Source organism: Balaenoptera physalus, assembly GCF_965194825.1.
Source record: "Balaenoptera physalus genome assembly, chromosome: 1".
NCBI lineage: Eukaryota > Metazoa > Chordata > Mammalia > Artiodactyla > Balaenopteridae > Balaenoptera > Balaenoptera physalus.
This window is the reverse complement of record NC_138882.1, coordinates 46680718-46696898: the sequence shown is the minus strand read 5'-3', so window position 1 is coordinate 46696898 and position 16181 is coordinate 46680718. Positions and strand designations below refer to the sequence as shown.

At 40.9% G+C, this 16181-nt stretch overlaps 1 protein-coding gene across 2 annotated transcripts in view; it reads right to left on the bottom strand.

The window, feature by feature from the left end:
- Positions 1-16181, bottom strand: part of NIBAN1 (niban apoptosis regulator 1) — a 169007-nt gene that overhangs the window by 25763 nt on the left and 127063 nt on the right. For both annotated transcript variants that reach the window (XR_014266764.1, XM_082472817.1), the window contains exons 6-9: positions 14273-14388; positions 7500-7604; positions 7028-7190; positions 893-1080 (exon numbers count right to left, since the gene is read on the bottom strand). Coding sequence is in view for 1 of the 2 variants with exons in the window: in XM_082472817.1 (XP_082328943.1) it covers positions 893-1080; positions 7028-7190; positions 7500-7604; positions 14273-14388 (572 nt within the window). In the remaining variant the exon portion in view is untranslated. The remainder of the gene's footprint in view (positions 1-892; positions 1081-7027; positions 7191-7499; positions 7605-14272; positions 14389-16181) is intronic.

The following is a 16181-nucleotide window of genomic DNA, read 5'->3' as shown; positions in this document are numbered from 1 at the left end:
CAAAAAAAGACTACAATAAGAAACCTCAAAATATTTACAAATGATCTTGTTTATATACAGTTTTGTGTATGTATGCATTTAAAAAAAAAGAAAGGGAAAGAAACAGAGGTGTCTGGTTTTATCCACTGACTTGTAGGGATGTCCATCGTGATATGGCAAGTGTAAAACAAAGCTGCCCAGTTATGTCTGTCAGTGATTCTCAAGTTTTAGGATACATCAAGTCCTCTGGAGGTCTTATGAAAACCGACTGCTGGGCCCTACCCCAGAGTTTCTGATCTGGTAAATCATCAGTGGGGCCTGAGAATTTGCATTTTTAGCAGCCAGATGATGATGATGCTGCTGGTCCAAGGACCATACTTTGAGAAACATTGGTTTTTATCCTGAGTCCATACTTTTGGAAGCAAACAAACCAACAAACAAAATTTATATAAATGAGGATATATGTGTATATATTTGTATGAACAAGGGAGAAGCACGTGAAAACACATACTTACGCTATTTATATTAGTTAATTCAGGGAGTTGGAAGTGGAGACGGCTTAGGTGTTGGGGGTGGACTAAAATTAGGTGGGTATGGGTGATGGTGATTAATTTTGCCTTTATATTAGTATTTTTGTATATTGTTTACCTTATACAAGCATGTTATTATTTTTGCAACTTGAAAACCATTAATAAAGGAAAGCAGGTAGATAGATGGATGAATGGATGAATGAATAATGTGTTTGAATGAATCACAGAAAGGCTAGATGGAAGGGAAGCTGAATGGAAGGAAGGAAAGAAGGAAGGAAGGGAGAGAGGGAGGGAGGAAAGAATGAATGAATGCAGATAAAGACCCACAGAAAGGCAGTCCCAGGCAGACCATTCACACTCCACTCCCTGGCTTCGTATCCTACCTCCTTTAGCTGGGCACTGTCTTTGGTGGCCTGAAAGTTCTGGTTAAGTTCATCCACTTCTTTTTCAAAGAGTGAGCGTACTTCACTGAATCCTGAGCTCACCGGTCCCATGAGTTCCTCCAGAATGGATGCCAGGAATGGTTGCACACTCTCTGCACAACTTCTCTCTGCTGGCTGAGCCACCATCGCTGAGGTAGGAAATAGCCAGAAAACTGTGAGTGATGGCAAAATTGGATTCAGAGGCACTGGAGCGGGGCCAGGCTGGACAGTGCCCCACAGAGCCATTTAACAGCCAAGGCAAGTTCAAATGGGCAAGACAGACCAACACAGTGAGCCCTGTGCCAGCGCTCACCAGAATGGAAAACCATCAAAGAGAATCTCTCTTTGAGAATTGGAACAAGGAGAATCTCTCCCCTCCCCAAGATTACCTCTCCCCTGGGATGAAATGCATTTTTCTGCTTGGTCCCTATGAATATATAATGCCTATTACCAAAAAAAGAAAATGCCAATGACCCATCTATTTCCTATCAATCATCATCATTATAAATTCATAGTTTGTCTTCTAAAAACACACTTTATTAAGTTTTAATTCATTTTTCTAAGAGTTAATCAGTCGATATAATTCAATTCCCCTCCTCGCTTCTCAAGGGCCTTTTTAAAAACTCAAGTACCATCTTTTTGTGGGGCAAATGGAAACAAATTCCAATTGGTTTGCCACCCCGCCACCCATCCCCACTCCCAATTTTAAAACACACGCTATTTTTTCTGATAATCAAGGATGACATGCTTAGTGACAGAAACATAAAGAGTACAGAAAATCATAAAGAAGGATTAAAAAAAAAATGTAACCATACTCCTACTTTCCAGAGGAAATACTGCCATTTGATTGATTGATTGATTGATTGATTTTTTAACATCTTTATTGGAGTATAATTGCTTTACAATGGTGTGTTAGTTTCTGCTTTATAAAAAAGTGAATCAGTTATACATATACATATGTTCCCATATCTCTTCCCTCCTGCGCCTCCCTCCTTCCCACCCTCCCTATCCCACCCCTCTAGGTGGTCACAAAGCACTGAGCTGATCTCCCTGTGCTATGAGGCTGCTTCCCACTAGCTATGTATTTTACGTTTGGTAGCGTATATATGTCCATGCCACTCTCTCACTTTGTCACAGCTTACCCTTCCCCCTCCCCATATCCTCAGATCCATTCTCTAGTAGGTCTGTGTCTTTATTCCCGTCTTGCCTCTAGGTTCTTCATGACCTTTTTTTTTTTTTCTTAGATTCCATATATATATGTGTTAGCATACGGTATTTCTTTTTCTCTTTCTGAGTTACTTCACTCTGTATGACAGACTCTAGGTCCATCCACCTCACTACAAATAACTCCATTTCGTTTCTTTTTATGGCTAAGTAATATTCCATTGAATATATGTGCCACATCTTCTTTATCCATTCATCTGTTGATGAACACTTAGGTTGCTTCCATGTCCTGGCTATTGTAAATAGAGCTGCAATGAACATTGGGGTGCATGTGTCTTTTTGAATTATGGTTTTCTCTGGGTATATGCCCAGTAGTGGGATTGCTGGGTCATAAGGCAGTTCTATTTTTAGTTTTTTAAGGAACCTCCATACTGTTCTCCATAGTGGCTGTATCAATTTACATTCCCACCAACGGTGCAAGAGGGTTCTGTTTTCTCTACAGCCTCTCCAGCATTTATTGTGTCTAGATTTTTTGACGATGGCCATTCTGACTGGTGTGAGATGATATCTCATTGTAGTTTTGAGTTGCATTTCTCTAATGATTAATGATGTAGAGCATTCTTTCATGTGCTTGTTGGCAATCTTTATATCTTCTTTGGAGAAATGTCTATTTAGGTCTTCTGCCCATTTTTGGATTGGGTTGTTTGTTTTTTTGATATTGAGCTGCATGAGCTGCTTGTAAATTTTGGAGATTAATCCTTTGTCAGTTGCTTCATTTGCAAATATTTTCTCCCATTCTGAGGGTTGTCTTTTGGTCTTGTTTATGGTTTCCTTTGCTGTGCAAAAGCTTTTAAGTCTCATTAGGTCCCATTTGTTTGTTTTTGTCTTTATTTCCATTTCTCTGGGAGCTGGGTCAGAAAGAGGAGCGTAGTAAAGATCCTGATTCAGTAGGTCTGGACACAACATGGAAATCTGCATTTCTTTTTAAGTGCTAAGGTCATTCTCATGATTAACCAGGTTTGGAAGCAGCAATGCAGTAAAGGAAGTCTGAGTTGGAAGAGGCTTGAGCTCACTCTGTGGATGGAAGTCTAGCTTTGTGGAACCCTTTAAGTCACCTAACCTTGTACGGGATCAAAGAAGTACAAACTCATCTCAGTGTCTAGGCCCTATTTTTACAGATGGGGAAAAGGGGGCCTGGAGATGTTAGCTGATTCAACCAAGGTCACACCCTAATTTTTAGATCCAGAATTATAATTCAAACATATTTCTTTATTTTTATTGGCAAATAACTTGCTTATGGTGAGACAAATGGCCACATTCTTATTTCAATTTGCAGAAACATTTCACAGAGTTACAGAGGATCAGACTGCCTCTCACTCTGAGAATTGGAGATGACCAATACTATTGATACTATGAGTAACTCATAAATATTTGAGATATAAAATATTAACCAGGTCATACAATTACTAGGGAAAAACCCCTTTCTATTGTATGATTCAAATATGAAACAATCTATGACTCCTAAAAATAACTTACTTGATACCAAAATGCAAAATCGTTTGCCAGGAAGATAAATGAATTATTTATAAATTAACTCTAAGAGAAGAACTATTTGAAAAGTGTCTAATTGAAATTTCAGAATAATCATGAACACAGGTAATATACAGAAAAGATTTAGCAGCTGGCTGGTGTCCCCTGCTGCATGGGGGCAGAGAGAGGCACAGGGAGGGGTCATGGAAGGCCATGCTCCTCTCTGCCTGATCCCCCCTTGCCTATGTACCACCATGTGCTCCAGCCCCCTCTCTGTGCCTTTATTCAGTGTTCCTTTCACCTGTGCCTTCCTTCCTCCACCTCTGCTTGTAAACATCCTACTCACCTCTTCAAGGCCAAGTTTAAATTTCACCTACTCAGGACAGCCTAATGCCCAGAACCACCACACAGCTTCCTGAACTATGGTCTGCTGGTGTTTCCTTAATGATTGAATAAATTTTACAACCCACACAGGTATGCTCTGCTATTTTTCAAGGATGCAGAGATGCTGCTGTAATGATTCATGTGTTGTGACACATTAATTCAAGAGCCATACATTAATTCAGTTGAGCAGAGTGATTAAGAGAGAAAATGCTGGAGCTGGGGGCTGGGTTTGGCCTGACTGTCACACTCTACCTTTGGAATCTCAGGCAAATTACTTAATCTCTACCTCAGTTTTCTCATCTGTAAAATGGGGATCATAAGAGTAATTACTCTGAGGGTTATGGTGAGGATTAAATGAGTTCACTGTGTTCAAAGTGCTCAGAACCCTATGTGACCCTCTGGAAGTACTCAGTAACTGTTAGCTCTTATTGTACCTGTTAGCATTACCATTCTTTCCCATCAACTGACACTAAAACAGTACTCTCATTGTGAGGAGCCCATGTGGTTTTTTGAAGTCGAAATGGTTCCTGCTTAGGAACCGCTGTGCTCTCTGTTCTTGCCTCTTTTATGGCATTTATAATATTTTTCCTTCTGTTTCAGTATCTGTGATATGCTTTTTATCCTCTTCTACTTGTAAAATCATGTCTTCTTCTTTGACTCTTCATAGACCTTGAATTCAGCAGGAGCAGAATAAATGCTTATTAAATGAGTCAGTGTTTGTGGGGCAGAACTTAAGCCAGTTGCTTCACTCTCAAGAGTCATATGGGAAGAAATGGAGAGATTGCTACTTTAACACTCCCAAAGTTTTTTTTTTTGAAATCCAAAGTCCTTTATCAGTGCAGCCTTTCTTATTTTAAAGGGAGAGAACCAGAGGCCTGGTTACAATGTGTTTCTGATATTCCGTTTTAAAAAGACCTGATCACGATTTCCTTTCAAGGCTTCCTTTAGGAAACAAAAACTAGTCCAGGGCAGAATATTTCTCCATTTTATGTGAAATATACTGGAGCCACAGAGATTTAGGCAAGAGAGAAAGAGAGACCGGTTTAATTCAGGCCATGAGAATGGCCACTGTTAGGCTCAGCTCAGCTCCAGACAACAAGAATGTATCCTGGCACAGGAGCTGGGTGTTGGCAGTTTTAAGCTATATAAAGCATTTCAATATAGAGTCAACTCTAGATCTGTTGAGCTAATAAAGGAATAAGAGACCTGGATAATAGGAAACAGAAAACACTCTGAAGTTAATTTATATCTGGCTTTAGAAGGCGTCACCTGAACAGATAAACAACAGATTCAGACACACACTCCTTTGCTCTAGTTATGCCTCCTCCAACCTCCTCTCAGGAGGACCTGTTAGAAGGGCCTGGAGCGAGCTGGGCTGCAGTATGAACAGGGCCTGAAGTGCAGAGGATAATCCACCAAGCAGAAAATCCCATTAGGTTCTAAGTCTCTTGAGCACAGGAACTGGGTCTTCCCTGTTCACTGCTAAAGCTCCATCGCCTTGCTCAGAAAGCACTTAGTGACTATATTTTGAATGAATGAGTGAGTGAATAATTTGAAAAGTGACTATATAAGAAGATTGCTGCTGATAAACAATCACAGGTGAGCCGGCATGCCTTCCCTCTGAAACGACGTTCAGTGTGGTGCGCTTTCTGGGATGTAGGAGTGCAGAACCATAGAATTGTATCCTGTAGGATTCCTCAGAGGTCATCTAAGTTCTCTTGTGTGGAAACTCGCAAACTTCTTTCTTTCAAGGGCCAGATACTGAACATTTGCAGCTTTGCCGCCCCTAAGGTCTCAGTTCCAACGACTCAACAGCGCCTTTGTAGCATGAAAGCAGCCTCAGCCGGTACATAAATGAGTGGGCACAGCTGTCTTCCAATAAAATGTTATTTACAAAAATAGGTGGCAGGCCAGCTTTGGCCCAAGGGCCACAGTTTGCTGACCCCAATCTCATGGGCCCTTGTGATTTCAGAGGAAGACACGGAGTCACATAGAAGTCGAGTGACCTCCCTGAGCACACGTGACCAGCTAACATTAGAGCTGGGACTACAGACGGTTCCCTACTTAGGATGGTTTGACTTATGATTTTTCAAGTTTACAGTGGTGTGAAAGCAATTGGCGTTCAGCAGCAACTGTATCTCAAATTTTGAATTTTGATCTTTTCCTGGGCTAGTGATAAGCAGTAAGATTCTCTCTCGTGATGCTGGGCAGGGTCAGCAGCCGCAGTTCCCCGTCAGCCACCGCATCACGAGGGTAAACAACCGATACACTGACAACCATTCTGTACCCAGACAACCTTCTGTTTTTCATCTTTGGTACGGTATTCAATAAATTAAATGAGATATTCAACACTTTTTTATAAAAGAGACTTTGTGTTAGATGATTTTTCCCAACTGTAGGCTAATAAAAGTGTTCTGAGCGTGTTTAAGGTAACTAGGCTAAGCTATGGTATCTGGTAGGTTAGATGTATTAAATGCATTTTCAACTTACGATGGGTTTATTGGCACGTAACCCCATCGTAAGTGGAGGAAGATCTGTAGGATCCAGATTTATCGACTCCAAGCTAAAATTTTTTTTCTTGTTAAAGGAAAATCCATTATTCACTGATTCAAATATTCACTGTGAGTCTGCATATACCAGGCATGGTACTAGGCACTGGGAATACCTGAGTGAACCAGAGCAGCATGGCCCTGCTCTTAGAGAGCTTACAGCAGGGAGAGGGCAGGAGCAGAGCCATTACAATTTGGTATAAGAAGTGCTACCACGGGAGAGGCACAGGATCAGGATACACAGGCACCACTACAAGGCAAGCAGCAACGTTTCCTCCACCCTGTGTCGTTGAAGTTTCCATGCGGAGGCCCTTGAGAGCACCACCAGCACGCTCCTATTTCAAGTGTTATCATCTCCTTCCAAGTCCCTCGTTTAATTCTCCTCTGAAACTAGGAATTCTCACTATGTGATGGAGCCTCAGATACACAGCTTATTTAGTTTGTAGGGGCATGGATTATCTCCACTGACCTTTGATCTTTCCAATTAAAAAGTTCTTTGAGTTCACAATCTGATCCATGTCTGAACGGATGGTGCCTTCCAGGCCTTTCGTCAGAGCCCTGCATTCCTCCTTCAATGCACTTAATCCTTCTGAAACTTGATGCCGAACCAGGTTGTAGGCCTCTTCGAGGAGCTGCAACAGAGAACAACACATAAATCGGGGCTCTGTCGTGCGTCAGCACCTGAGGGAGTCAAGTAGAGGCGGGCGGGTTAATTGCAGACAATCGCAACATAAACAAAACGGCACACACATTCTAATTTGGCTTTCAAAGTTTGAGTCTGTTTGGATTAGTTCTCATGTAAGTGAGACTGAGCAGACTGGGCAGTTCTCCACCCAGGGAAGGAATTACATATTAAAAAAAAAAAAAAAAAACCCTAACAAGAGAAGGGAAAGGAATGTTCATTTTGAGTAGCACAGCTGCAGAGCAAAATCATCGCTTACACCGAACCAGGCCCTCTTTCTGTCGTTCTTCTTCCCCTTCATTTTAGGTAGGATGTCTGTCTGAAGGGTTGGCATGAGCTCCTCCATCACCAGGTTACTCAGGATCTGTCAAGAGGAAGAGAGGCTCAGAGCTGGTTTAGTTGGTGACGCCAAAATCTCAGCATCAGGCTAACTGAAGGTGTCATAACTGGCCACCCCCGTCCTGGCTACATAAGATTGTCCTGCACTACATGAAATCCGTTAGGTTAATAGTTTAACTCTGGGTCTGAGGCCACAGAAATCTCTAGGAAGACAATCCTAGATGGTAAACGTTCTTAAATATCTGCAAGGAACAGTCACGCTTGTTGACATTTTCCCATTGGAAAGGACAAATTCCTCAATTCAAACTTCTACTAGTCAAACTAGAAGAATCTAGCCCATTTAGGATAAGAGGGGGAACTTCAATTATAGATAAGGGTACCCTTAGCAAAACTGTGAAGGGGGTCAGCCTTGGTTTTGGTGGCTTGAGTTCTTGTCTGTATCCCCTGAGATCATCGTTTCCCCTGGAGCTTTCTTGGGATCTGCTCTTTGTCCCTACTGCACTCTAAACCCCACCTCCATCTTCTTTAAAGTTTAGAAAAAGAAGGGAATAACAAATACTTTGGAACAACTGGACATTGGTGGGATGAGTAGAATAGGGGCGGGGGTTGTCTACAGTTTTCAGGGTGTTTTTTAAAAAATATTGATCCCAAGTCTTTCCTAAAATTTTGCTTGGCTCAATGAAAATGTTTCTTTTGAATGTGAGCAGTGATCTACATGTCCACACATAATGCTCCATGTTAACACTGGTCCTTGCTCTTCATATTCATTCCCCTACAGGAATTGGAGCAGTTTTGTCATTTAGATTTAGATCTACCATGAGTTTTGGGGCTCACAGCTCAACTTTCAATATCAGGCTGCAACCCAAGATTTATAACAGAACAAGAGTAATTTGGGGAATGGAGGCAGGCAGAAAAGTAGAGACTCATTGGACATCTGTTCTATGAATTTAAAATAATATTTGTCCAAAATAATTGACCTTCTCATAAAAACGCAAATTAAGCTTTGGGCAAAACTTTCTTTGAGGTCACTGGTCAGCCTCATGCTAGTGGAAATACTCATGAGCTCACTAGATTTGCCTTTCACCAGGGCTCTGTTTACAGCGGGATGTAAGAGTCCAGCTGAACTGAACAGGGTGGAGGTGGGCGAGTCACCCAGTCTCCCTGTGGGCTCCTAGGAGAGAAGGCTGCGGGTCGGTGCAGCCAGTGGGGTTCCATCATCTGCGATGTGGAACTTCGGGTGTGACAAAGATTATAATAGGGGTAGGATTTCCACTAGTCCTAGTAATTCATTGTTGGGGAATGTTTTTACTTTTCTTAACCACTTTTGGGGGGCAGTCAAGAGGTGAACCAGCATTTTTGAGGCGTTTAAGAGGAACTTGACATGTGCAAACTCCATAGAAATCAGCAAGTCCAAAAATTAGGTTCAAGTACATAATCAATAATTCATGAACCTCATCTTGCCCAGTGGAGTAAATTCTTGTTTGGAACACATTTGCCCAAGAGTGATGGAAGTGCTGGCATGGGGAGAGTGGGCTGAGAGAGTAAGGACGCTGAAGCCAGAACTTCAAATCAATGGGAAATATTGTCTTAGTTTAAAAGTATTAAATTCAAGAATCATAATAATTGTCCAAATTCATCCTTTTGCAGAGATTGGCTTGAATCTGAGCACGAGCGTGAAAGGGATTTGAAAGATGAAAATGTTATACCGTCCAAAGAAAAAGAACATTCCATTTGGGTGGGCTTATAGTTTTCTTTTAGTCTTTCCCATACAATGTTCCAAGAAATTTGGTTCTATTTTATAACTTAAGGGATTGGAAAGGAAATATGTCTGGAAAAAAAAGGAGGGGGATGGGAGTGGGTTGAAGCGGGGGTAGGGGGTTGGTGATGAGGGAAGAGCTCTGGGGCAGGCAGAGGCCGACTCTGTCTCATCCCAGCAGCTCTTCTTCCTGTAAACGTCAGCCCCACCGCATCCTGACCTTGTGAGGATCCTCACCTGCCCAGGATCTGCTCTGAGATTCCCTACCTTGGTCAGCCCTCCATGAGCAGGGTCCAAAGCCCTGGGGCTATCAGAAAGAAAGTAGCTAATCTAATAAAACCAATCATACTAATGAAGGAGTTTCCCCAACCTTCCCTCTTCAGAATAGAATCCACTGAGTTTTACCATAAGGAATCTAAAGATATCTCTCGTGCTTTACAAAAGGGGGTGTGTGTAAATTTAATTGCTGGGATTTAACTGGGAGATTTTAAAATTCCACCACACATGTAAGAAACCAAACCTGGCATTAGGTTGATCGAAACCAAGAAACGCAGGCCTGCTCCCTGAAGGCCACACCACGTGTTACCTTCCAGATGCTGCAGCTGTGAGGAAGGTGTGAGGCCCAGAGAGACTGCCCTCCTTCCTGAGGCTGGCCCCATGGTCTGATCAGGTCGTTGGCCTTGTGCCCTTTGTGTTACTCAGCAACCACGGGTGAAAGAATCCATTTAAACGGGTCACATTCAAGGTCATTAGACAAAAGACAACCTATGGACAAGGCCTAAAAAAATCTGGATAGTCTTCTGGTCTTGAAACCACCCTGATCTGTGGGAATTTTGAGTTGTTCTCTTGGCCCATCTGGTTAATTTAAAGGCAAATAATAAGTATACCACATAGCTTGTACGTACATTTTACAAAATGCTTTCCCTCATGACTTCATTTGATACATTTTCTATTAAGTAGAAAATATATTGATGCTTTTACTGATGTACAAATATTTTCACCTTAATAGTCTGTCAGGCAAGTTATTCTAAGATATTTGCTTTGTCTGGACACTTGGCTAAAATAACCATCACCACGAGGGCATGCCATACTTGCTGTGTGAGTCATTACTATGAAGATAATAATGTAACAATGCTGAAAATCTTCTAAATACAGTCCCCTAGGGTAGAAGGGGTTAGGACAATGTTATGATTAAGTTCTTAGCAGACGTGAAAAAAAATGCAAATAAATTCAGTGCTTTAAACAAAAGATGTCATGTTCTCAAACTCAGCTATGCTATGCCCTTTTCTTTAACTACTTGGTAGCTTCTTTGGGGCGCTGACCTCTTTTTTCTGTGGGTCGTAGGACAGACACTGCTTCAGCTCCACGTGCAAGCGGTTACAGTGAAGCTTACCCTCACCAGGCCCCAAACAGGAAAGTCTTGAAAGTTATTTCCTTTTACCAGCTTCTTAAAGGATCACCTGACATGGCTCAAAATGCATGTCTGTCACAGACTGGTTTTGTGACTTCGGCCAACTTCTCCGAGTGTTCTTTCTCTCACCTAGAGTGTCCTGGACAAATGATCCTGAAATGTCCTTCCAGTGTTCACATCTTATGAGTCCGTGATTTTCACCAAAGAAACTTAGATTCCTGGGGGAGCAAAACTTCATACTGGGTCACTGGATAACTCCAGATTTTACTGATTTCTTCTCTGGTTTTTGTTTTGTTTTGTTTTCCCCTTTAAGGTATTTTTTTATACAGTAAAATTAGCACCTTCCTGTGACTGCTTTGTGCTAATGCTTTATGATGTCCATATATGAACAGACCCACATATGTACCCACACACACTTCTAAGGCTGCCTTCTTCTCTGGATGTTTCTAGGTATGTCTTGCTTCACCACGATGGCAAGGGATGAGTCATTTCATTCTTTGACACCTTACAGCAATTCACACCTATCAGCCCAAAGTAAAGAGCAGAAAGTCAACAAAAGAAAACAAACTCAATACTTAACTCCCAGAAAGGACTTAGTACCTGCTTTCAATGCAGTCGTGAAGGAATGTGAGCTGATGTGAGATTTCAAATGAAAGAAAAAATTAAGTACCCTAGCTAAACTCAAGGAGCTAAATAACTGTTTAACTTGGTATAGTCCCATGGTTGATGTTGATCTTTCACTGGACCAGAAGTCGGAAGCCATCATTTCCTTTGCCATTTATCCACTTAGCATGTGACCAAAACAATCAGCTCCACAAGGCAAGGACCATGCTGCCTTGTCCATCTCTGGTTCACTAGCACCCAGCATAGTGCCTGGAATATAGCAGCTCAATAAATAATTGTTGAATGAATAAAACTGGGCAAGTCAATCGCTATATTCCTCCCTCAGTTTCCTCATTTACAAAATGGAAATAATAACTGCTCTACACATCTCATGAGATTGATAAAACAAACAGAGTTAGGATCTGAACATAATAAGTACCATACAATGGCATTTTAATACTGGTATATCTATTAAATATGCATGTTTATATAACAGGCCAATCAATGGCAAATGGTTCAGCCTCCCCTATGCTTTCATTTTTCCTTTTGGCATAAGTATGGCTAGTCCTTAATCCTCTCAGATGTATAAGTGGATGTGCTTCCTCCAAATATCAGAAACCAAGAATTGATTAAAATTCTTGAGTAAGTCTCAGGATGGGAAATAAATGAGTTTAGAATCCACCAAAAAAAAAAAAAAAAAAGAAAGAAAATAAACAAATGGGACCTAATGAAACTTAAAAGCTTTTGCACAGCAAAGGAAACCATAAACAAGACCAAAAGACAACCCTCAGAATGGGAGAAAATATTTGCAAACAAAGCAACTGACAAAGGGTTAATCTCCAAAATTTACAAGCAGCTCATGCAGCTCAGTATCAAAAAAACAAACAACCCAATCCAAAAATGGGCAGAAGACCTAAATAGACATTTCTCCAAAGAAGATATACAGATCGCCAACACACATGTGAAAGGATGCTCAACATCACTAATCATTAGAGAAATGCAAATCAAAACAATGAGGTATCACCTCACAACGATCAGAATGGCCATGATCAAAAAATCTACAAATAAATGCTGGAGAGCATGTGGAGAAAAGGGAACCCTCTTGCACTGCTGGTGGGAAATGTAAATTGATACAGCCACTATGGAGAACAGTATGGAGGTTCCTTAAAAAACTAAAAATAGAACTACCATACCACTCAGCAATCCCACTACTGGGCATATACCCTGAGAAAACCATAATTCAAAAAGAGTCATGTACCACAATGTTCATTGCAGCTCTATTTACAATAGCCAGGACATGGAAGCAACCTAAGTGTCCACTGACAGGTGAATGGATAAAGAAGATGTGGCACATATATACAATGGAATATTACTCAGCCATAAAAAGAAATGGAATTGAGTTATTTGCAGTGAGGTGGATGGACCTAGAGTCTGCCATACAGAGTGAAGTAAGTCAGAAAGAGAAAAACAAATACCGTATGCTAACACATATATATGGAATCTAAAAAAAAAAAAAAAGGTTCTGAAGAACCTAGGGGCAGGACGGGAATAAAGATGCAGACCTACTAGAGAATGGACTTGAGGACACAGGGAGGGGGAAGGGTAAGCTGGGACGAAGTGAGAGACTGGCATGGACATATATACACTACCAAATGTAAAACAGATAGCTAGTGGGAAGCAGCCGCATAGCACAGGGAGATCAGCTCGGTGCTTTGTGACCACCTAGAGGGGTGGAGTAGGGAGGATGGGAGGGAGACATAAGAGGGAGGAGATATGGGGCTATATGTACATGTATAGCTGATTCACTTTGTTATAAAGCAGAAACTAACACACCATTGTAGAGCAATTATACTCCAATAAAGATGTTAAAAAAAAAAAAGAAAAAGAAGGGGGAAAAGGAGGAGGAGAAGATTCTGAGTCATATGGTAAAACAGTAAAGAACAGCCCACTACCATGAGAAAATGTTTCTGGCTTTAGATGTTTAATGACCATACAAAGGCAAGACACCATCTGGCATCTTCCAAATATTGTTCCCTAATAACAAATTTCACACTTGTTATTCTGGGATGTGAGGGGAAATTAAAGAATAGCATTCTTGAACCCTGTATGCCTTTAATTAAATAATGCCCATACCCAGCCTCCTCTTCCTGGCTGAATCAGCTGTGTGATTGGTGTCCTTATGGAGGATGAGGTCACATCATGAAATACAGTCTCCTTGGAGATTTGTAACAAAGTGCCTGGTACCAAACCAACCAAGACACATAGCCTATGACTGACATTTAATCAGGGTCTTGGGAAATTATACTGGACCACAGGGAATAAAGTACCAGAAAAGGTAAATGAAACATATAGAAAACTATCTAATGCTTTCAAAATTTGTTTCCTTTAATTACTTCATTTATAAATCATTCCATAGATAAAGACAGCTATTTGCCAAATACTTTTCCAACATCATCTCATTTAATTCTCACAACCCTGCAACACAAACATTGTCATTCCTATTTTTTTCAGAGGAGTAACCTGAGACTAAAAGAGGTTAAATAAGGTTGGCAGGCTTTAACCCAAGTCTTCTGACCTAAAGCCCCACCACACACTTTGCACTATGCCACACTGCTCACATTTGCTTCTAGTCTGGAAGCACGAGGTCATTTGAGAGAATATGCATTTTCCAGAAAGAAACTGGAAGTAGCTCTTCCATTGCAGTTGCAGTATTTTGGGCTGCCCTATTTAGTGCCTGGTCTGGAGGTCTTTAGAGAAGGTGTCCAATAGTTTGCTGATCAAACGCTTCTAGACAATGAGAGAAATGGCCTTTGGAACCACATCCTCCATGCTTGCAACTTTTTAAATTTGCTTGTTTATTATGACCCTGACCTCCTACCACTCAGATGGAGAATAGGATCCAAAATTCTGAGCCCCATGTTACCTGGACTTCATCCCCAGTGATCATTTCCCACGAGCCATAGTGTCCCTTCTCCTGTCGGAAGAATTGCACAGCTTCTAAAAAGGCTTGGACTTCAAATGTCGTCTGCTTCATGTAATCTAAAAGAAAGAGGCAAGGGCATTTAGCAAACAAAAACACTTTATTTTATATTTTTCCATCGTTCAGAGACCTAGCATTACCTGAATATTACAAGGGATAGAATTATGAGACACAAAAAAGTTAAGCAAGTACTGAATTCCAAATTCATTTGCAGGTGTGTATCACATGACTTGCTCACTATACCAGCTGATTAATTCTATCAGTTACTAGACATGCTGGTTATGACCAGAAGCAAATCTATCCCCCTTTATCTCTCTTGTAAGTATTTCCCTCAGACACCCAGGCACTTAGTGGCTTTATGCCACCAACTGTAACACCTCAGTAAGGCAGACTATTCCTCAAAGTGCCTCATGTACCCAAGGTATCCCCTCCCAGTTTCCCAAATAAAACTCCAATTTCTCTGTGATCTGATATCAACTTTATGTCAAAAGGACATCAATGTAATAGGCTGATTTATACAAATGAAGGATAATAATTGCTAACACATATAGCAAGATACTGTTCTTCTAAGCATGTTACATATTTCATTGAAACCTCACAAAAACCTCTGAGGTGAGTACTATTATCATCTCCAGCTTGTAGATGAGGGGACTATAGCACAGAAAGCACAGAAAGGTGAATTAATTGCCAAAGGTCATATACCAATAAGGGTATGAACTCAGATAGTTTGACACAAGAGCCTGCTTCTAAGCACTACACTATACTACCTCACATACTAGTTTTTTGATTTGCCTTTCCAAACATATTGGATTTTAAAAGGTGTTATATCTGAGAGGTAATATCCTACCACAAAGGAATGGATACCTAATGATATAGGATTTTTAAGTGTGCTAAATGGCCTTCCTAGAATTCCACAAATCATACCGTGCATGCAAATATCTTCATTTCTGCAATGGACTGAATGCTTGTGTCTCCTAAAATTCATATGTTGAAACCCTAATCCCCAATGTGATGATATTTGGAGATGGAGGCTTTGGGAGGTAATTAGGTCATGAAGGTAGAGCCCTCATGTTGGACTTAGATCCCTTATAAGAAAAGGCTCGCTCTCTTGCTCTCTCTCTCTTCTCTCTCTCTGTCTCTGTCCAGACACTGGATCTGCCACTGCCTTGATCTTGGACTTCCAAGACTATGGTATTTTCGTTAGAGCAGCCCAAACTGACCAAGAGAGTTTTCATCACATAAAACTTGCTCATGGAGGACACAGTGATAACCAAATTATAGAAATATTAGCAGGGAAATGAATTTTAGAAATAATCTAATCTAACAATAAAGAAATCAAATCTTAGAAAATGGAAATAAAGTAGGCAAAGTGAAGTGACTGAAAGGGTCAAGTCTCCTGCCTCCTGCTTCTCCCCCAATAGGACACAAAGTTCTCTTGCTAATAGCATATGATCTGTATTAATAGGGCAATATTAGATAGGTCAGTTGAAGGCAGCTGATTCACTGGGGGGGACCTTCAGAGCTTTAAGCCAGTGGGATTGCTCAGTCAAGGACTCAATGGTTGATTTGGGGACTGAGCAGAACTAAAAGAGGATCAATCTGCTCTAAAAGGGGACAATCAATTAATGGATTGTAGATGACTCTTTTGAGATTGGCTTCCTAGGTCATAAGCCTCAGGAACTTGGAAAAGAGAAAATACAACTCAAGGAATAGCCTCTATAAGAGTACAAGCAAAATTCTTCACATTGAGGATACCATGAAGCCCAGAAGCTCCACCTTCAAAAATGTGGAACAGTAACTGACATTTCTAATATCAACATAAAGATTTAGTTAAAATCTAAATCAGAAAAAG